This window comes from Crotalus tigris, unplaced genomic scaffold (assembly GCF_016545835.1).
Source record: "Crotalus tigris isolate CLP2741 ecotype Arizona unplaced genomic scaffold, ASM1654583v1 scf7180000024370.6872682, whole genome shotgun sequence".
Lineage (NCBI taxonomy): Eukaryota > Metazoa > Chordata > Lepidosauria > Squamata > Viperidae > Crotalus > Crotalus tigris.
In genome coordinates this window covers 6773329-6796185 of record NW_024100540.1, presented here as the reverse complement: position 1 = coordinate 6796185, position 22857 = coordinate 6773329, and the positions used below count along the sequence as shown (strand labels likewise).

Sequence of the window (22857 nt, the reverse complement as noted above, 5' to 3'; positions counted from 1 at the left end):
CAATGAAAATGGTTTCAGAAAAAAAAAAGTCACTTAAATATTATTGAAGCTGTTTAAATGTTACAAAAGTCATTTAAATCACTTTTTAAAACTGATTTTCAGTAGGAGGGGCGGCGATCAGTAGCAGTTTTATGTTAAGATGCTTTTGTTGAAAATGCTACAAGTTAATAACTTCCATCAAATATATTTAGAAATGATACAGGCACTTGCAGGAATGCAGTGGCTCAACTCTAAATATATCCAGGGATAATATGAGTAAGAATTATGTTTGCAGTCAACTTTGCCAAAACAATACTTGGCCAGAAATATTTGACCTGCGGCAGAGGAGGTGCTAGGACCAAGCGGATATTATAAAAGAGTTTCTGGGACCTGCCTTATCTTTGATCTGCCTGAGCTTTGCCTACAGCTTCAAGGTAAGTCATGTGAAGAATGAACTTAGAGTTGGAGGGAAGGATCCTAGGTAGGCCTGGGATTCTACACATCCCCGGACCATCTTGCCACCTCTGGAACTAACTTCTCTGGGCAGATTCAAACCTGTTCTTGAATGTGTCTATACATTTTCCATTCTTTATATCAACATATTCTTGGAACTTTGGAAATCTTGGATTACAAAGAGAATCATCATCACTATCATCATTTTTTAAAATTGTTTGGGTAGTTCTGGCCAGCCTCAAGGCTGCATGTAACTTCTTGCAGAAGGTGAGGTAAGGCATAACAGTATTAGTTCCCATAATACTGTAGAGATAGCATTATAATTCTCATCATATGGATAATTTAATGATTCCCATAATATAGATAAAACTGGAATTGAAAATGTAATCAATGTGTACCATCTAACACATGATAAATATGAACAATTTAAAAATAGATATTTTATTTATTTTTATTTATTTATTAAAATTGTTTGCCACCCGTTTCGCCACAAGAGTCTAGGAAGAATTAAAAGAATGTAAGCAAAACATTTTAAAAGTAAAAAAATTAAGCATTAAATATAAATGAATCCTGAAATCCATTCAGAAATTCATAATTTAAAAAATTGAAATGTAAAAACTACAAGACGATGGAACACTGGATTTTATTTCAGAACGTATCAGCAAGGCACAAATCTTGGGCTGGATCTCTGTGATCCCCTAATGAAGATGTTTCATTTTGCTGGCTGTGAAGATCATGGTTTCTTAGTTACAATCTTTTGGGAGATGCTTTACTTTCAGATACAGCAGGATGCATCACAAAGCAGGCTTCTGTACTGTCACTTTCAAATTTCTGATAAGAGACTGGAATATTTCTAATGCCAAGGATAAAATGGACAGTATTTAATTTCATAGACACAAAATGCTCATGAACTTTTCTTTTTCAAAACAGTAGAATAAAAATATAATGGCATATTTCCAAGACACCTGAAGGCAGGACAAGAAGCAACGGGTGGAAACTAACCAAAGAGAGAAGCAACCTAGAACTAAGGAGAAACTTCCTGACAGTTAGAGCAATTAACCAGTGGAACAACCTGCCTCCAGAAGCAGTGAATGTTCCAACACTGGAAGTTTTTAAGAAGAGACTGGACAGCCATTTGTCTGAAATGGTATAGGGTTTTCTGCCTGAGCAGGGAGGTGGACTAGATGACCTCCAAAGTCCCTTCCAACTTTATTATTATTATTATCATTATTATAATCATTATTATTATTATTATTATTATTATTATTATTATTATTATTATTATTATATGTGCCTACTTCAAAAGAAAGACAGCCTGGAGGCAGGAGATAGAAATAGTTTCTGTTGCTGATAAAAAAATTCACAGTACCTTCATTAGAAAACTCATTCCCCTGTTGGAATAAGTAATAATTATAATATACATTATAAAAAAGTAATTACATATTTTACATGTATGATAATATTTTATAGTTGTTTTGTATACATAAATCACATTTTTCATCCACATACATGCTCCACTTCCTTTTCTACTTCACTCTTTTATTTTTTTGTAAAATATGTGCTGAGTTCTCAGCAGAGTCCTGCTTTGATTCCTATACTTAACCAAAGTAATTGATTACAGATTACAATATAGAAATAGGATGCTGTTCTGCTGTATACTGAATTATTTTTTCTTTCAGAGGATAGATGTTCAGGTCTCCCTCCTCCCATTCTCTTTCTCCTCTGCCCTCCCTCTCCCCCTTTGCCCTCCCCCCTCCCTCAGACTATATCTAGTCTGAGCTCCTACACCTGTCCATTTGTCTATTCATCCATAGTTTATATTTTTTTAATTTCTTCTTTTGGACACCATGAGTAAAAAGTTGAAGATAATAATGATGATAGTGGAAGGGCTCAGACCACATGCTGATTTATTAATGTCTACAAGTTCCTCACTGAGCTGAAATGGCATGTCTTCTACTTCTTGGGTCAATTTTTCTTCTTCTGCAAAACACTGATTTTCTTGCAGGGGAAGTTGTTTCCATCAAAGGAAGGCTATCTAGAAGGATCTTGTAGTCATAAGCAGTTGCTCAGTCCACAAGATGTAATTTAGCCTTTCAGAAAAGCCTTTCATTGTACCTATAACCTGATAGGCCATCTTTTCCTCCATGTAGTTTTCTCTGCTGCGGTGTGCCCTGTAAACTGCAGCCATGTCGTCAGACGCTGAAATGGCAGTTTTCGGGCCAGCTGCCTCTTTTCTCCGGAAGTCAGAAAAGGAGAGAATTGAATCCCAAAATAAGCCCTTTGATGCCAAGACTGCCGTTTATGTGGTGGATCCTAAGGAATCCTATGTGAAAGGCGTTCTACAAAGCAAAGAAGGAGGGAAAGCCACAGTCAAGACTGAAAAAGGAGAAGTGAGTAAAGGACAAGAAACTTTTTGGCAAAAATTAGCCTTTATTAGACAATGTCAACTTACCGGCTTTTTTTCTTTTCTAGAGTGTGACTGTTAAGGATGACCAAGTCTTTCCTATGAACCCTCCCAAATATGACAAAATTGAGGACATGGCCATGATGACCCACCTCAATGAACCTGCTGTCCTGTATAACCTCAAAGAGCGTTATGCAGCCTGGATGATCTATGTGAGTGCAGCCATGGTTTCTGTTTGCTGCTTTCTGCCAGTGCAATACTGTGGACTCAAATAATGCATGGGTAATCTCTTAAGACCAATAAGGATCCTGCAAAATCTAAACAAATACACAACAGAGATTTTAATGATAATAGAGTCAACTGATTACTTCATGGTGTCTAGAAATGAACACATTTAGAATAACCATCATGTATTAAGGGAAGAATAAACTGATCAAAGTAAGGTTCATAAGTGTCCAGTTTTGATAGCACTGGCCAACAAAAAGCCTGTTGAAGTGCCCCTCATTTGCATTGAGAAAATAATCTATAAATCAGTTTAGTGATCACATATTTCTGTGCAAAACATTCATATAAATAAAAGGTGGGATATATTATGTACATAAATAATGTCCATGACCTCTGCACTTCTATGGCTTGATATAGCACAGTGATGGCGAACCTTTTAGAGACCAAGTGCCCAAATTGCAACCCAAAACCCACTTATTCATCATCGGGTGCCAGGTGGGTGTGACCCATTGGGTGGGTGTGGCCCATTGGGTGGGTATGGACCATTGGATAGGCGTGGCTGTGGTGGTAACAGCAGACTGGGTGGGACTAAAAAATTCAATCAGTCAATTTCAACTTTGCAAGATCTTTTTTTTTCCCACGAGAAGTTGATATTGACTGATTGATTGAACCTCCTTTTTTTGTGCATGGTGGCGGAGGCCTAAAGTGAAAAGGTTTTATAAAACCCAGCTGAAGGCCTAGGACTCGGGCAACAGCGCACGTGCCCGCAGAGAGGGCTCTGAGTGCCGCCTCTGGCACCCGTGCCATAGGTTCGCCACCACTGATATAGCAGTTTCTGCACAACAGAATGTGCTGTGCACATACTTTTTTATAAGAAACCTTTAGAAATTATGGAACATATGATACTACCCCTTTCATTTTACACAGTAAATATTTATCATTTTTATTATTTCTTTACTTATTTTCCCTTTCCACCCTTTCCCCCTTCTATATAACTATTTCATATATGATTAATTCCCTTAGGGTTTAAAAAAAATAAATTGTGATATTTGTGTTGTACTTTTTGCAGACCTATTCAGGTCTCTTCTGCGTCACTGTTAATCCCTACAAGTGGTTACCAGTGTACAACCCAGAGGTGGTTAATGCATACAGGGGGAAAAAGCGTCAAGAGGCTCCTCCCCACATCTTCTCCATCTCTGACAATGCCTATCAGTCCATGTTAACTGGTGAGTAGATAAATGTTTCTGAAAAAAAAAAAAAGATGGGAAAAACAGGAAGAACATGGCTTCTGGAATTCCTTTCAGACCCTTAAGAATTTCAGGAGCTTGGCAACCTTAAGAATAGATATTTATTATGATCAATGATGAAAAATTTCACAAATAGATGATAAAATAAATACTACAGGCAAAAATCAAATAGCAAATAACAGCAATCAAATCAACTATAAGGCCTATTATGGTTGTAGGTCATGATGGTCGTAAAGTGGGTCATATGTGACCAGACCTGCTTTTACAACCATTTTTGCAGCAGTCATTAAGCAAATATGGAGTCATTAAGCAAACATCTTAATCATTAAAGGGATATCATGTTTGTAAAGCAAATCCACTGTTTGCTATGGGGCATTTTTGCTGAAAATTGAAAATAAATGCTGTTTTCAGTAAAAATGTTGTAAATTGTGCTCACCTGACTGTGGGATGCTGCAAAGGCCCATAAAATGAGGGCCGGTTGCCGAGCTCCTGAAATGCAGTCAGGTGACCACAGGAGGTTGTAAGTACCTTTGGAGGGCTGTATAGTGACCTTGAATGGTCGCTAAGCAACTTGTCATAAGTTGAGGACTATCTATAGGCAATAAAATATAATATTGCCATATTCAAAGAAACAGAATGATATTTATAAGACATCTAAATGACATTGAAAATATTATGCAATGCATCTATACAGCTTTATATACAAAGCAATAAATGCAAACCATATACTGAATGGCAAAGGCTTCATACATCGGGGAGTTTTAAAAATTCCCCTCAAGAACAGTGATTGAATGTAATTAAAATGTGATTATAAGAATAGCTCTGCTCTGAATCTTGGAAAAGGAAGGGAGAAGTCACCAAGTTCTTGAGCTGTTGCCCAACAGCTTGCCCATACAGATTTACTGAAGCAAGTTTTGAGGATTTTTTTTTCTCCATGGCCACAGCCTGATCTGCCCTTTTTTCAAAGAAGATGTTTCTTCTGTTGACTTCTCTTACCACACCAAATCAATTAACCTGCTGATGGAGTAAAAGAGACTGAGTTCAGAGCCCCTTTGCATAATTGTTTTCAAATCTTTTAAGTAGGAGAAAGAAAGAAAGAAAGAAAGAAAGAAAGAAAGAAAGAAAGAAAGAAAGAGAAAGAAAGACATGCCTCCTTAGAATCTTTCTCCTTAAATGACAGTGAAATACTGAATTAATTCTATTGGTCAAGGTGTCTTAAAACAATTACATTGTTCTGCAAATAAAAATGGTTATTGGTGAAAAACAAATAGATGAATACTACTTATTTAGGATTCAACACACACACACACACATACATATACATATATGCGTATATGTGTGTGTGTGTGCACATAGAGCAGGGGTGTCAAACTGCAGGCCCATGGGCTGGAAGGCATGATCAGTACCAAAAACAATGAGTACCAAACACATTTTTCCTTTAAGGAATAATGTAATGCAGGGGTGTCAAACTGCCAGCCCGTGGGCTGGTTGCATCCACCCCAGCTCTGGCAATGCAAAAAAAAGTTGTGACATGTCACGACACATCACATGACATAGCAAGTTTGACACCCATGATATAGCGGATGTTCTGCTCATTTATATTTAGAATGATGTAGGGTTTTTTTTCTAACATACCATATAATTGTAAAAAGTTACAAGTAACTTTTCAAAAAATCTTTTCAGATCGCGAGAATCAATCCATTTTGATCACGTAAGTAAGCCTTCTAAACTGGTCCACTTTTGTTCTATTGACTTCTCTGAAATAAAATTAGGACAATTGTTCCAAAAGAAACTGCAGGACTCCTGTGTATCACTGGTCAGTTTGAATGCCGTAACAATAATGATTCCTCAACAACAATTGGCAGTTCCTAGGATTTTTCTCTAAACTGCAGTGGAGATGATTGTAGTTAAATTGGTAGAACAGAGAAGTATTTACAACAAGGATGGGGAAATTATTTTAGCTAGAACCAGGAGTGGGTATAACAACATAAGTTTGCATGAACTGTCATACAATCTTTTACGCATACATACATGCACAAATGAAGGACTGAATCCTCATCTCCATTCTACCATAATATTTGAAACTGAGATTCATCCAATCAGCCTCCACACTTTATGATGCAACTAGATTTGGGGAAAAAAACCATCAAAACTACAGCATGGGGCAGATGAGAGAGTTACAGAGGAGAATTAACTTATCTCTGTGGCAGGCAGACTTAAACTTTGAATTTTTACTATATCTTGCAGAGCCAGAGTCAATATAAATTTGTTGGTAGGCAGATATTGGAATGAAAGCTGCAATTTCCTATAGTTCAGTCAGGCTTACAATGCCTTTCTGATTTTCCAGGCTTGAGGGCAGATGAGGTTATCCCCTATCCCCATTTTCTTAGTTACCTGGAGTTGGAATCACAATGAAATGATTGCTAACACATTAATGGAAGTCTTCTTTGAATTAACAGCGGAGAATCTGGTGCTGGAAAAACTGTGAACACGAAACGTGTCATCCAGTACTTTGCAACCATTGCAGCTTCTGGTGAAAAGAAAAAGGAAGAATCAACCCAAGGCAAAATGCATGTGTGTGTTTTTTTTTTTTTTTTTTGTAAAAAATGAAAAGTGCATACCTAGATATTTTCTGTGATGAAACAAATTGAAATTAATCATGATATTTTCACTGAAGGGCACCCTTGAAGATCAAATCATCAGTGCCAATCCCTTGCTGGAGGCATTTGGAAATGCCAAGACTGTGAGGAATGACAACTCTTCACGCTTTGTAAGTCCTGTGCAAAATAGAACCAAGTACTTTCACTTGTGAAAAACTGAATGCCGTCTCTGTTTGCAAGTTAATCTCTAAAGCAGATGAAAATTATGTCTCCCAAAATGTTTAATATTATGCCTTCTCTTCTTTAAAGGGCAAATTCATCAGAATCCACTTTGGTGCCACTGGCAAACTGGCTTCTGCAGACATTGAGACATGTAAGGGATTTTTCTTTGTGTGTTTATTTGACCGTTTCCTTTCTTCCTTAACTAATTCAACTTCATTGCTTCGTCAGATCTGCTGGAGAAGTCCAGAGTTACCTTCCAGCTCAAGGCTGAAAGGAGCTACCATATCTTTTATCAGATCATGTCCAACAAGAAACCAGAACTGATCGGTAAAGAGAATCATCCATTTGGAGGACTATTTCAACTATTAAACATTGCAAGTGTGCCAAAGGTTGAAAATGAAATCATGTTTGTGCTTCTTTTTATGCAGAGATGCTTCTGATTACTACCAACCCATATGACTATCATTTTGTCAGCCAGGGTGAGATCACTGTTGCCAGCATTGATGATCAAGAAGAGTTGATGGCAACTGATGTAAGTCATTTGCAAAATTGAGGGTATGAAATATTAACTTGATTACATATCCATTTTTGGTATATTATTTTTTTGGCCAAATTATGTTAGGGGTGAAAATATTTTTAAATGTCCCAGTAGAAACAACTTTGGTGTTTCAGTCAGAGTGCTTCAGGGAATAGCAATAGGGGAAGGAAATTCCCTTCTTCCATCTTTCTTTTAAACAAAACATATTGCTGCCACTGCTACAAAAAATGTTTTGATATTCCCCCTTTCAGATTGTTCTCTTTTTATAACAATACATTATAGTTTAGTGCTGCTCAAAAACATTCTTGATGAGGCCCTGTGGGCATGTTATGGGAACATACAGGATTTGCTATCTCCTTTTCCAGAAGGATCTTATATCTAGATGCAGTATTTCAAGGACAGTTAAAAAAAAAATCACAGGCCACTAATTACTAGAATGTATTCAGTTTTCCAACTCCAAATAGGGTTGAGCATATCAGGCAGCATCCAGTATATCAGGCAGCATACTGACTATAGATTTCCTTTGCCAGAGTGCCATTGACATCCTGGGCTTCACAGCTGAGGAAAAAACAGCCATTTACAAGCTGACCGGAGCTGTTATGCACTATGGGAATATGAAATTCAAGCAGAAGCAGAGAGAGGAACAGGCTGAGCCAGATGGCACTGAAGGTATTTGACTATGGAATGACAAACATGATATGCTAAGACCCAGAATATGATATGGAGCATGCAGTACAACATATCGTTTACAAAACTGCTAGGATATTGCATTTTATTATAAGTATTTTCCTTACAAGACAAAGAAACGGGGCTTTTTAAAAGTTTAGCTTTAGAAGCAAACACATAGGAAAATGTAAATGTATTTTAAATTGCTATTTTGCCATTTGCTAGATATACCTCCTGCAAACTTTGGGAGTGTGGTCATCTCCACTCCATATAAAGCTGACTGAAAAACTGTACACATCTGCTTTAGGATTCCCCCCCACCCCCCAAAAAAATCAGTTGTTAAAATGCTAATTAGAAGTTGGTTAAAAAAATTCTGAATGGCATACTTGTCAAAATTAGAATCTGTTTTGGCCTTCCAGAAGAGTTGGAAATTACAGTGTTTCTAATGCACACTGATCATATCTTCCTTTCTTGACTGCACTCAGTTGCTGATAAGGCTGCCTACCTCATGAATCTCAACTCAGCAGATCTTCTGAAAGCTCTGTGCTATCCCCGGGTCAAGGTTGGCAATGAATATGTTACCAAAGGCCAAACTGTCCAGCAGGTAAGTATTTCTAAAATTAAAGGGAAAGCTTCAGTATTAAATTACATTCTTTTATAGGTCACCAATTTGTCTGTTCTTCTAGGTCTACAATAATGTTGGTGCTCTGGCTAAAGCTGTCTTTGAGAAGATGTTCTTGTGGATGGTCGTCCGCATCAACCAACAATTGGATACCAAACAACCCAGGCAATATTTCATCGGTGTGCTAGACATTGCTGGCTTTGAGATCTTTGATGTAAGGAAATGAAACCTTGGGACCAAGCAGTTTTCCTATTTCAGTTTTGTTCTACTACGTTTGTTCTGAGAAGGGCTAGAGGTGACATGATATCAGTATTCCGATATCTCAGGGGCTGCCACAGAGAAGAGGGAGTCAAGCTACTCTCCAAATCACCTGAAGGCAAGACAAGCAATGGATGGAAATTAATCAAGGAGAGAAACAACCTAGAACTAAGGAGAAATTTCCTGAAAGTTGGAACAATTAATCAGTGGAACAACTTGCCTCCAGAAATGTGAATGTTCCAACTCTGGAAGTCTTTAAGAAGAGATTGGACAACGATTTGTCTGAAATAGTATAGGGGGGTTGAGCAGGGGGGTTGGACTAGAAGACCTCCAAGATCCCTTCCAACTCTATTATTATTATTAAATGTCATAACATAGGCTAGATTTTTTTATTTGTAATTTTCAACTGAAAGAACATTGCAACAGACTTCTGAAAAGAATGTGTCAATATGCATACACATTTAATAATAATAATAATAATAATAATAATGTTGTTGTTGTTGTTAGTTGTGAAGTCATGTCCAACCCATCGCGACCCCATGGACAATGTTCCTCCAGGCTTTCCTGTCCTCTACCATCTTCTGGAATCCATTTAAGCTCATGCCTACTGCTTCAGTGACTCCATCCAGCCACCTCATTCTCTGTCGTCCCATTCTTCTATTGCCCTCAATCTTTCCCAGCATTAGGCTCTTCTCCAGTGAGTCCTTCCTTCTGATTAGGTAGCCAAAGTATTTGAGTTTCAACTTCAGGATCTGTCCTTCGAAAGAGCAGTCAGGATTGATCTCCTCTAGGACTGACCGGTTTGAATGCCTTGCAGTCCAGGAGACTCGCAGGAGTCTTCTCCAGCACCATAGTTCAAAGGCCTCAATTCTTTTGTGCTCAGCCTTTCTTATGGTCCAACTTTCACATTGCCATACATTGCAACTGGGAAAACCATGGCCTTGACTATACGTACTTTTGTTGGCAGGGCGATGTTTCTGCTTTTTAGAATGCTGTCTAGATTTGCCATAGCTTTCCTCCCCAGGAGCAAGCGTCTTTTAATTTCTTGGCTGCAGTCCCCATCTGTGGTGATCTTGGAGCCCAGGAAGATAAAATCTGTCACTACCTCCATTTCTTGGCCATCTATTTGCCAGGAATTGAGAGGACTGGATGCCATGATCTTGGTTTTCTTAATGTTGAGTTTCAAGCCAACTTTTGCACTCTCCTTCTTCACCCGCATCAAGAGGCTCTTTAGTTCCTCTTCACTTTCTGCCATTAGAGTGGTATCATCTGCATACCTTAGATTGTTGATATTTCTCCCGGCAATCTTAATTCCAACTTTTGATTCATCTAGCCCTGCCTTTCTCATGATGTGCTCTGCATATAAGTTAAATAGGCAGGGCGACAGTATACAGCCTTGCCGGATTCCTTTCTCAATTTTGAACCAATCAGTGGTTCCGTGTCCAGTTCTCACTGTTGCTTCTTGACCCGCATATAGATTTCTCAGGAGACAAATGAGATGGTCTGGTACTCGCATCTCTTTAAGAACTTGCCACAGTTTGTTGTGATCCACACAATCAAAGGCTTTAGCATAGTCAATGAAGCAGATGTTTTTCTGGAACTCCCTAGCTTTCTCCATGATCCAGCGTTTGTTGGCAATTTGATCTCTAGTTCCTCTACCTCTTCGAAATCCTGCCTGTACTTCTGGAAGTTCTCGATCCACATACTGCTGGAGTCTAGCTTGTAGGATTTTATGCATAACTTTAATTGCATGTGAAATGAGTGCAATGTTGTGATAGTTTGAACATTCTTTGGCATTGCCTTTCTTTGGAATTGGAATGTAAACTGACCTTTTCCAATCCTGTGGCCACTGTTGAGTTTTCCAAATTTGCTGGCAAATTGAGTGTAGCATTTTTACTGCATCATCTTTTAAGATTTTGAATAGGTCAGCTGGAATACTGTCACCTCCACTAGCTTTGTTGTTGCTCAGCTTTTCTAAGGCCCATTTCACTTCATATTCTAGGATGTCTGCCTCGAGGTCAGTGACCACCCCATCGTGGTTATCAGGGATATTAAGCTCATTCTTGTATAATTATTCTGTGTAATTTTGCCACCTCTTCTTAACTGCTACCTCTTGTACAATGTTATGAACCTCTGTCCATAGTTCTTCAGGCACTCTGTCTATCAGATCTAATTCCTTAAATCTATTTGTCACCTCTACTGTATATTCATCAGGGATATGATTTAGTTCATACCTAAGTGGCCTAGTGTTTTTCCCTACTTTCTTCAATTTAAGCCTAAATTTTGCAACGAAAAGCTCATGATCTGAGCCATAGTCAGCTCCTGGTCTTGTTTTTACTGACTGTATAGAGCTTCTCCATCTTTGGCTGCAGAGCACATAGTTAATCTGATTTCTGTGTTGACCATCTGGTGATGTCCATGTGTAGAGCCGTCTCTTGGGTTGTTGGAAAAGAGTGTTTGCTATGACCATCGTATTCTCTTGACAAAATTCTATCAGCCTGTGCCCTGCTTCATTTTGTATATATACACCTATATTCAGAATTGAACAGTTAGCCAGTTTGGGGAAGCTCTGCAATGTACATGACCAAGAAAGAAAGTAATTTAATTAGCTGTTCTATATGCAAAAGAGAAAATAAACCTATAGCAATTTTATTTAGTCAAAATTTAGTATCATTCTGTTTATAGTATCTACAATTATCCTTCAGGATTTATGGGTGATGGGTTTAATGCAGAAACTTAGAATTTTTGTTATAACTCAGAATTTTTTTATACTGGTATTATCTATACAAACAGATGAAAAATACTTTACAATTAAATATTTGGACACCAACATTATCCAATACATTGTGTGATTTTGAAACAAATTCTTCCTTTTTTTCTCTCCCAAGTACAACAGCTTGGAGCAGCTCTGCATCAACTTCACCAATGAGAAACTGCAACAGTTTTTCAACCATCATATGTTTGTCCTGGAGCAAGAAGAGTACAAGAAAGAAGGAATTGAATGGGAGTTCATTGACTTTGGGATGGACCTGGCTGCCTGCATCGAACTCATTGAGAAGGTTTTGATCAAAAGTTATATTTAATTTTGCAGTAACTTCAACTAATGACTCTTAACTGCCTTGGCATAAGTGAGCTGTACCTCTAGTTAAAGCTACAGTTTGGATATATCTTTTATGGTGCAGCTATATTTGTAACAATGTTTCCCTACTCAAGATATTTTAAATGCTTGTTGTGCTGTTAATGATATTGCTCCATAGACTATCACAAGAAAGCCATTGTTTTTGGCTGAAAATTACTAACTATGATATTATGTGAAGTAGTACATAATAACTTAGTTAGTCCATGTAGTGGCCAACTCTCTTTCACTCATTGTTTTACAGCCCATGGGCATTTTTTCCATCCTGGAAGAAGAGTGCATGTTCCCCAAGGCAACAGACATATCTTTCAAGAACAAGCTCTATGACCAGCACCTTGGCAAGAGCAACAATTTCCAGAAACCCAAGCCTGGCAAAGGGAAAGCTGAAGCTCACTTTTCACTGGTGCACTATGCTGGCACTGTTGATTACAACATTACCGGCTGGCTAGACAAGAACAAGGACCCCCTGAATGAAACCGTGGTGGGCCTGTTTCAGAAGTCTTCCATGAAGACCTTGGCCTTACTGTTTGCTGACCGTCCAGCGGAAGGTAATTCTTAACATTTGAAACAGATTCATAAACATCAGAGTCAAAACAACTGCTCATGGAAGGAATAGTTCAGTGCTATTCCCAGATGATTTTTTTTTTACAGGTTAGGGAATCCTCAGCATAGGAATTCATTTCTGTAAAGCTAAAAATGGAAAAATCAGATAATTTGCACTTGATGTCCAAAAGACACCATTAAAATAAATTGCTGTTTTGTAAATGATGATGTCCCAAATGGCAACATTTTGTGAATGGGCAAACCCTCAATAGCCATTTTGCAAATGACCACATTCTCCATATTTTAAATGTGCCCAACAGCCCCAAAAGGTGCAGACTGCCTTAACATGTTTAAAACAGATATTTCCTAATACTTGCTTAACAAGTAAATTACATATATATGTAGTGCTTTATAGTTTTTTAGTTTCTCCTAAAGACCCTTGGCACATCCTTGCCCCATGTTCTACAAATAATTCTAACATTAACATTAGCTAAAGTACTTATGTTTCACCTTTTCTCTGAGAGTTTTATCCTCATGACAACCCTATGAGATTGATTAGGATGACAGAGCAAGACTAGCCAAGTGACTCACACTGACCAAAAAACACTTGCAGATACAGAACTTTTATTATACATTAGAAAGCTACAACATTACATTACTTTTTGACCTAATCACCATTCAGATTGAGGCACTTGTCATAACGTCTTACAAGTTTTGAAATTTCTTAATAGTAGTCGCTCGGCGCCAAATCTGGGCTATCAAAAACATCCCAATGGAACTGCTTCAAAAGTTCTTAGATGTGTCTAGCAGTGTGCAGGCAAGATTATCGTGAACCAACACCACACCAGAAGTCAGCATGCCCTAACGCTTGTTATGGATGGCTTGTCTGAGTTTTCCTAACATTTCACAGTACATGTCTGAACTGATGGTCGAATCACACTCAATAAACTTCACTAGCAGTACTCCTTTGGCATCTTCACATTTGGCGGGATTTTCTATGGCACCATTTCCGGTGTGATATTGGTTCACAATAATGCTCGCCTGCACACTGCTAGACACACCCAAGAACTTTTGAAGCAGTTCCGTTGTGGTGTTTTTGATCACCCCCCCCCCATAGCCCAGATTTGGTGCTGAGCGACTACTACTAAGGAATTTCAGACCTTATAAGATGTTATGATAAGTGCCTCAATTTGAATGGTGATTATATCGAAAAGTAAAGTAATGTTGTAGTTTTCTAATGTGTATAATAAAAGTTCTGTATCTGTGAGTGTCTGTTATTGATAACCAAATGGAGGTTTATTTCCGAATTGCCCTTGTATATCTTGTTCAACAAACTGTAACACAACAATGTGTTATACCTATTGTTAGTTACTGTGCTGTAGAATAAATTATTAAGCCCCAGATAACTGTCTAATTGTGGTCCCCCCCCCACCTTTTCTTTTTTTTTCCAGAGGGCAAGAAGGCTGCCAAGAAGAAGGGCTCTTCCTTCCAGACTGTGTCTGCCCTTTTCAGGGTATTGAACTCAGATGTCTTATCCTTTATTCCTTGCAGGAACGATGTGCCTCTCTGTATAAACTGAGAATATCTGAGGGGGGGGGGGGTGTAGAATAAAAGGAAAGATGTACCTCTGTGATAGAATACATGCTTTACTGCCACACACACACAAACACATTTTTGGCAGTTGCAGAATTGAAGATGGGAGAGCCATTGTCTGATTCTTGATTGACAATGGTTTTCCAAGGGAAAAGATGGAAGAGTCCACCAAAGTTGAATATAAGACAAGAGTCCAACTGCAAAGCTTTTGCCAGTTGACTTTTCTACATAGATTAACTTTGCATAAAGCAGCTTTCAATATCCATAAGCTGATAGACTAATAAACATATTTAGCCCCCTCAGAGGAGGAAAAGCAAGATAAGAACAGTTGAATATTAGGCTATAGTATTCTAGAACAATAGAAGTCCACCAATGGTCCTTAAGAGAATACATCAAAGTAAAGATTATAGAGACTGAATCCAGTGCACAGCTCAGCTCTTTTTCTTTTAAGCCCTGAGTTATTAAACAGTTCTTAATCATAACAGCATTTAATTAAAAATCACTCATGCTCTCAAAAGGTAAAGAACATGCACTGTCCTAAAAAAGTCAATCAATATACTACAACATAAATGTCATCTCACACAGAATAGAACAAAAGTGTTAAATTATGACAATGGTGGTTTGTGAGAATGTGGGGAAAGTTCACAGTAATTTTTTTTTTTCTGGCTCCCTATGGCAAAATGTGGAGTTTGCTCTTTAGTTTTTTTCTTAACATATAAAGTTGCTTTTTTAAAAAAGTAAATTTTGCCTTCAAATCCTACAGGAAAACTTAAACAAGCTGATGTCCAATCTGAGGAGCACTCATCCACATTTTGTGCGCTGTCTCATCCCCAATGAAACTAAAACTCCCGGTAAGATATAGAACTGTGTTTGATTTTTAAAAAGAAAAATGCAATTTACCTTTCATATGCATAGTAATATCTTTTTTTCCCGTGGTTTTTCTAAGGTGCCATGGAACATGAGCTTGTATTGCACCAACTGAGATGTAATGGTGTACTTGAAGGTATCCGAATTTGCAGGAAAGGCTTTCCCAGCAGGATTATTTATGCTGATTTCAAACAGAGGTCAGACTGATTTCCAGCTACCAACTTGTTTGGTTTCTAGCTGTTTTTAATGTCTCCATCTTAGAGCAATTTATATTTTAGTGACTTGAATTATTAAATATAAATAGCGCCATATGGTCTAGGGAGGAGCAGAGACCTAGGTTTTCTGATCCTACCTTGGGCATGGAAGCCAGTTGGGTGAATTTGGGCCAATAATTCTCATTCCTAAAAAGCCAATGGCAAACTATTTGAGAAAATGTTGCCAAGAAAGCTTCAGGAACAGGTCCATATAGTTGTCAGAAGTACTGCATATTATTTATTAAATAAAATTATATAATTTATATTAAGAATTTAAGGGAGAAAATAACAAAATCTTATTACTTCCATTCATAACTCATCATTATCTAGAATAGAATTGGGGATATGATGAAGAATTACACATTTGGTTCAGGAGTTTCAGATGTTTATTTGTACAGACTTGAATAATGCAACGTATCTATACAGTATATATTATTTTGTGCTAACAAAGTATTTAGAAGCATGATGACAAGTTGATATTGATAAATCTCTAGGAAAGTCAATCATATTGGCCAATCTCTTTGCTTTAAGGAAGTAGTCATAGCTGGTAGGTCTGAGAGTTTGTTCTCGTGCTGATTAGAAAGTCTTTATTAAACGGCAAATAGGTGTACACTTTCTCGTTACTAAACACAAACTTCTAGTCCTCTTAAACTGAAAACCCAGGAAGAAACAGTAAACAGTTCTGCTGTCATCAGAACTGAAAGAAGGATGCTTAGTAGAATTTTTGAGTATGACCTAAACTTTCCTAGTAATAGATAACCATTATTCAGAGTTGCTAGGTTATCAACAATGTCACCTGAGGGGCTAGGTGTGTATATGTGTGCAAAATTGGCAAGTTAATGAAAATGTGTCAAAATGCAACACTCATGCTCTTTTGTACATACTTCAGTGTAGTATACAAATTTTGGTCTTCCCCATAGACATTACGGGTTCACATTAGAGAATTAGACTGTATGTTTCTATATAGGGTGGAGAGCAGGAGGTAGTCTGACTGTTGATAGATTTTTCTTTGGATGTTTATGAAAATGAGTTTCATCCCTAGGGGTCTTCTTAATATCATGGTTTCCAATGTTAGGCAACTGTAATCTCTGCTTTCTTTAATAGATACAAAGTTCTGAATGCAAGTGCCATCCCAGAGGGACAATTCATAGATAGCAAGAAGGCTTCTGAGAAACTTCTTGGATCAATTGATGTCGATCATACCCAGTATAAATTTGGCCACACCAAGGTAAGGTGACTGTTTGACTCAGAAAGACAACATTGTTTATGGGGACAATTATTTATTTATTATACTTTCTCTTCCACACTCGAGGTGTTTTTCAAAGCTGGGCTTCTGGGTCTTCTAGAAGAGATGAGAGATGATAAGCTGGCACAACTGATTACACGTACCCAAGCTATGTGTCGTGGATTCTTAGCAAGGTCTGAGTTCAAGAAAATGATGGAACGAAGGTAAAGTTTTGCTATTACAAATAAAATGAGACATACATAAAGAGACACATATAGGGATCACTTTCAATACCCAAAGATATAACTTATGAACTATGGACCATACTGATGGTTGGAAAACCACTGTAGCATGCACAACAAACTATAATATATAGTATAGAACATTTAGGAACATTTAGCAATAATATAAGTACAGTAGCATGATATAAGGACAGTAGCCATGAAAAATCTCAAGTCCTCAGGACAATTCATTGCACAACATGGCAGAAATTATGCATTCAAAAAATACATTTACCTCATATTTATCTGTGTAGACCTTTTTCTAAAAATGCACTTGAAAAGATTTGTGAAGTAGCATTAATCTATATTTCTTACATCTTATATTCTTTAACTTACATTAGTGAAAAATTATATAAATGCAATGTAGTATTTTTGTCAAGAAAGCAGAATTCTATTTGGGCAAATTTAGAGATATCCAAGTGTTCAAAGTAAGATTTATTTGTGCCTATCCCATTTTTAAGTCTTTATTTTTGTATTTACTCCAAGATAAATAAATTTGGAATTATTTAAAATCTGATGAAATGACAGTTGCCCAATATATTGTACAATATATCCAACTAATGCCTTATCTTGCATTAATTAGATATATTGTACAACATATGGGTCCACAGTCATCAGATTTGAAAATATTTTCAAATCTTGCAACTGATTAGACTGGTGATTAAGCAGAGAGCTTGATTTATATTATATATGTACATACAAAATTTCTTCTAAACTTTATCAGTTTTATTTTGTCCTCCTTCCAGAGAATCCATCTTCACTATTCAGTACAATGTTCGTTCATTCATGAATGTGAAGCACTGGCCTTGGATGAAATTATACTTCAAGATCAAGCCCCTGCTGAAGAGCGCGGAGTCAGAGAAGGAAATGGCCAACATGAAGGAAGAGTTTGAAAAAGCAAAGGAAGACCTTGCCAAGGCAGAGGCCAAAGTGAAGGAACTAGAGGAAAAAATGGTGTCCCTAATGCAGGAGAGAAATGACTTGCAACTTCAAGTCCAAGCTGTAAGCATGTTAGATATTAAATATTGTTGTTTGATTAAACAGTCCAATATAGTTTAGCAAGCAGTACTTCGAAGCTTGCAGATGAAACTTCATTGCAGTTTTTGGTTGGGATTATTAAGAGATTTCCTCATATTGCTATCTGCATTCAAATTCATATTTACTTATTCTATCTGCAATACTGTTACACAGTGTTGTAATTAAGAAGTAAATGGCCTAACACAGACATGTCAAACACAAGGCCCAGGGGTCGGATGCGGCCCATGAAGTGGTTTCCTGTGGCCCGTAAAGCCATCCTGGAAACAGTGAGGGAACGGCCCCCACTGCCTTGGCCCTGGCCCAGGCCAGCTGGGAGCCAATGTACAATTTTGTGGTGGCCCTCTATGCTGAAACGCATTCAGTCTTAGCTCCATAAGGCCCCCCCATGGCCTGAGAGGAACAGTGAGGCTCCTCCAGTGGACCATGCCTTGGCACTTGCCATGGTCCCACCCCCTTCTGCCAGAGACCCTCAGATCTATCCCACTCCTGCCCAGGACCCCACAGGCACCTTGATGCAAACGATGTAGAGCTGGCCACACCCACCCAGTAGGCCACACCCACTCCATCCACACCCACCCAGTAGGCCGCACCCACCTGGCCCCCTGAGGGCAACCGCAATGCTGATGCAGCCTTCAATGAAATTGAGTTTGACACCCCTGGCCTAAAACATAAAGATATCTAAGAACTGTATTGTAATAGGTAAACTATTTTTGCTTTTATATTTAACTAACAAACTATCAATATTCATTAAAGAGACAGTTACAGTTGAGTAGCATCACAAATCAATAAATACTGAATATATTTTCTGCATCATATTGACTTGCCCAACATACTGTACAAGAACAATTTACCTTTGATTATTGTTCCAATTAATATAAAGAGAGTTGATCCCTGTGCATAATTTTTAGTAAAATGTGATTTGCTCAATTAGAGTAGGGAATTTTGTATATATGTGAATATTTTAATTAGAAATCTTTTTTTTTAAATAACCTATACTTTCCTTCCATAGGAATCTGATGGCTTGGCAGATGCTGAGGAGAGATGTGATCAGCTCATCAAAGCCAAAATCCAGCTGGAAGCTAAAATTAAGGAGCTGACTGAGCGGGCTGAAGATGAAGAAGAAATGAATGCTGAGTTGACAGCCAAGAAGAGGAAACTGGAGGACGAATGCTCAGAACTGAAGAAAGACATAGATGATCTTGAGCTGACATTGGCCAAGGTGGAAAAGGAGAAGCATGCTACAGAAAACAAGGTACTAGCCAAAAATATACCAAAATTAAATCGCTACCTACTGTTGCCATTTCAGAATACATAGAACATCTTAACCCTGTCTGTTCAACTTCTAAAGGTGAAAAACCTTACCGAAGAGATGGCGGTCTTGGACGAGACCATTGCCAAACTGACCAAGGAGAAGAAAGCCCTGCAAGAGGCCCATCAACAGACCTTGGATGATCTGCAGGCAGAGGAGGACAAAGTGAACACTCTGACCAAAGCAAAGACCAAGCTGGAGCAGCAGGTGGATGACGTAAGTACCCTATCATCTCTGGAGAAGAATTGGGCTGAAGTGAAGGTACTGCTGTGATGAGACAATCACTCTGGTCTCTTTGTGTTCAGCTTGAAGGGTCTCTGGAGCAAGAAAAGAAACTTCGCATGGACCTTGAAAGAGCTAAGAGGAAGCTAGAAGGGGATTTGAAGCTAGCTCAGGAATCTACAATGGATTTGGAAAATGATAAGCAGCAGCTGGATGAAAAGCTGAAGAAGTAAGTAGTAATGCCTATTTTGATGGACTTTTGTGCTAAATGGAGTTTTCTGATTTAGGGGCTAACTTTTATATTTTGTTATAAAAAGGAAAGACTTTGAAGTCAGTCAACTCCAGAGCAGGATTGAAGATGAGCAGGCCCTGGGCTCCCAGCTTCAGAAGAAGATCAAGGAGCTGCAGGTCTGTCATATAATCTTCATGAAGGGAGAATTAAGCTCTCTGGATGCCAGTTTCAGGGTTCATGGTTGCCTCTCTTTTTCTAGGCTCGTATTGAGGAACTGGAAGAGGAGATTGAGGCAGAACGGGCATCTCGCGCCAAAGCAGAGAAACAGCGGGCTGATCTCTCCAGGGAACTTGAAGAGATCAGTGAGCGTCTGGAAGAAGCTGGTGGAGCAACTGTAGCTCAGATTGAGATGAACAAGAAACGTGAGGCAGAATTTCAGAAAATGCGTCGGGACCTTGAAGAGGCCACATTGCAGCATGAAGCCACGGCTGCTGCCCTCCGCAAGAAGCACGCAGACAGTGCAGCTGAACTTGGGGAACAAATTGATAACCTGCAGCGAGTGAAGCAGAAGCTGGAGAAGGAAAAGAGTGAACTGAAGATGGAGATTGATGATCTTGCAAGCAATATGGAATCTGTCTCTAAAGCTAAGGTATCCTATAGAAGTATAGACAATGTCTCCGTTAGGCACAGTCAGGATATAATTCAAATCATTTGATTTAAAAATGTGGGCAAAACAGTTTTCAATAATTCTTATGAATATGTAAGCATTTGCATATATAAAAAATAAGGTGCCATAAGTAAGCAATTAACACGTACATTGAATCTCCAGATTCTAAAATAATTTTAAAAGATACCCACAAACATTTTATCTACAATTCATATTTGTGTGTGTTACAACAGACGATATGCTTATCTGCATAATTTTTAAGCCATTGTGTATAAAATTTACACATCTCAATTTTATACATCTCTCACTATCTATTGGTTGTTAAGAGCTTGGCGAGTTTTAAAAACTGCTTTGTAATTAATCATCTTTCTGAAGCAACTTCTGGCACTATACTCTTTGTATACTGTTAAAATTCTAAAAGACAAAAGGTTATCTAGAGATATTCTACAACAGAAAGAACTATTTTAGTACTATTGTGAATTATAAGATGAATACATTTCCTCCATCTTCCCCTTTCCTTTTTGATTCTAGTGTAATACTGCTAGTATCTGAGGAAGCCAAAGTACATTGGAGGGGGATAGCCTATTTTATACAGATAAACATTTTATCTTTAAAGAAACATTAACTGGGAACTGTGTGCTCAATATATGAAAGGCCACTTTCCTTTTTTTTTTTTTTTTTTACATTTTACATTTAGGCAAATCTTGAGAAGATAAGTCGTACATTAGAAGACCAGCTCAGTGAGCTTAAATCAAAGGAGGAAGAACATGTGCGAACAATTAATGACCTCAATGCTCAAAGAGCACGTTTGCAGACAGAAACAGGTAATACAGAAGAACAAATTGTGTTATTCTGTAACATTTTCCCATTATAAACATTATTTCATTTATAGTACTTGAATCCTTCCTTCCTTCCTTCCCTCCTTCCTTACTTTCCTCCCTCCCTCCCTCCCTTCCTTCCTTCTTCCGCCTAGAGAAATTTTCTTGGCCTCATTTTACCTTCTTTCCTGAGAGTGTGGCTGAAAATCACCCATCTGGGTTCATGCCTAAGACAGGACTAGAACTCACAATTGTCCAATTTCTAGCCTAGTTGTCTTTAATCACTACACCAAACTAGTTCCCCTCTTGTTTCTATACCTGCTTGAAATTGAAAATAAATCTACTAATTTCAAGATAATTTATAATATTAGTTATTCTTGCTTTTGTGACTATTATAAAACTAACTATAATCAAATGTCTTTTATTAGGTGAACTGTCCCGCCAAGTAGAGGAAAAAGACACATTGATTTCTCAACTCACAAGAGGCAAACAAGCCTTCACACAGCAGATTGAGGAACTGAAGAGGCAGCTTGAGGAAGAAGTGAAGGTGTGAAATTTGTCTATGTATTGCATAAATCTTAGCCCCATCTTTTGGTACTGCAGCACTGTTGTGAATAATGTGTGCCTTGCTTTTATAATTATGTTTTTTTATATTTTAAACTGTTGTTAGACATCCAGCATCATGAATTTGAGATGGGTGGCCAAGTAGATGATAGATAGATAGATAGATAGATAGATAGATAGATAGATAGATAGATAGATAGATAGATAGATAGACAGACTGACAGACAGACAGACAGACAGACAGAGACAGATAGGTAGATAGGTAGAGAATTAATGAAGAAGGAACAGCTTTGTAAGTTGGGTATTAGATAAGTTCAAATATGGAATGAACTATGACCCATGAGAATTTAGTATATTTGTTTTATATTTTAAACTGACATTTCCTCTTTAACAATTTTGTCAATAAAGTAAACTAGACAATGTAAATATATTTCAGACATATTAAGTAAATAGATTTAAAAAAAACAGACACATAGTAAATGTAAAGCACAGAGAAGGTAAAAACAGAATTCTGAAAATCACTGTTACTAATTTTTTTTTTTTATCTCAGGCCAAAAATGCCCTGGCACATGGCTTGCAGTCAGCTCGCCATGACTGTGATTTGCTCCGGGAGCAGTTTGAAGAGGAGCAAGAAGCCAAGGCTGAGCTTCAACGGTCATTGTCTAAAGCCAATAGTGAAGTTGCTCAGTGGAGGACCAAATATGAAACAGATGCTATTCAGCGCACAGAAGAGTTGGAAGAAGCCAAGTAAGTGAAAGTGTGTTTGTGTGTGGAACAAATGTGTCTGTGAAACAGAAATTAATGACATCATTAATATGTAAACATTAAAACATCAAAATACATCTTGTAGATGTGAGGGGAATTTGTCTATATATACATTTGATTATAAAATGT

General features: G+C 37.8%; 1 protein-coding gene across 2 annotated transcripts in view; it reads left to right on the top strand.

Moving 5' to 3' along the window:
• Positions 1 to 260: 260 nt before the first annotated feature.
• LOC120301186 (myosin-1B) overlaps positions 261 to 22857 on the top strand; it is a 28763-nt gene continuing 6166 nt past the window's right edge. Inside the window, exons 1-29 of one of the 2 annotated variants that reach the window (XM_039328057.1) lie at positions 261 to 413; positions 2583 to 2822; positions 2905 to 3048; positions 4131 to 4287; positions 5992 to 6019; positions 6768 to 6882; positions 6986 to 7078; positions 7218 to 7281; positions 7359 to 7457; positions 7559 to 7662; positions 8199 to 8337; positions 8820 to 8938; positions 9021 to 9170; positions 12103 to 12273; positions 12595 to 12898; positions 14345 to 14406; positions 15250 to 15337; positions 15433 to 15550; positions 16712 to 16835; positions 16920 to 17056; positions 17860 to 18115; positions 19161 to 19403; positions 19500 to 19676; positions 19766 to 19911; positions 20000 to 20090; positions 20174 to 20563; positions 21279 to 21405; positions 21828 to 21946; positions 22514 to 22710. In XM_039328057.1, the coding sequence (XP_039183991.1) occupies positions 2619 to 2822; positions 2905 to 3048; positions 4131 to 4287; positions 5992 to 6019; positions 6768 to 6882; positions 6986 to 7078; positions 7218 to 7281; positions 7359 to 7457; positions 7559 to 7662; positions 8199 to 8337; positions 8820 to 8938; positions 9021 to 9170; positions 12103 to 12273; positions 12595 to 12898; positions 14345 to 14406; positions 15250 to 15337; positions 15433 to 15550; positions 16712 to 16835; positions 16920 to 17056; positions 17860 to 18115; positions 19161 to 19403; positions 19500 to 19676; positions 19766 to 19911; positions 20000 to 20090; positions 20174 to 20563; positions 21279 to 21405; positions 21828 to 21946; positions 22514 to 22710 (4166 nt within the window). In that variant the 5' untranslated portion in view covers positions 261 to 413; positions 2583 to 2618. Of the gene's footprint in view, positions 414 to 2582; positions 2823 to 2904; positions 3049 to 4130; positions 4288 to 5991; positions 6020 to 6767; positions 6883 to 6985; positions 7079 to 7217; positions 7282 to 7358; positions 7458 to 7558; positions 7663 to 8198; positions 8338 to 8819; positions 8939 to 9020; positions 9171 to 12102; positions 12274 to 12594; positions 12899 to 14344; positions 14407 to 15249; positions 15338 to 15432; positions 15551 to 16711; positions 16836 to 16919; positions 17057 to 17859; positions 18116 to 19160; positions 19404 to 19499; positions 19677 to 19765; positions 19912 to 19999; positions 20091 to 20173; positions 20564 to 21278; positions 21406 to 21827; positions 21947 to 22513; positions 22711 to 22857 lie in introns of those variants that run through there. The other variant, XM_039328058.1, reaches the window with a different exon arrangement.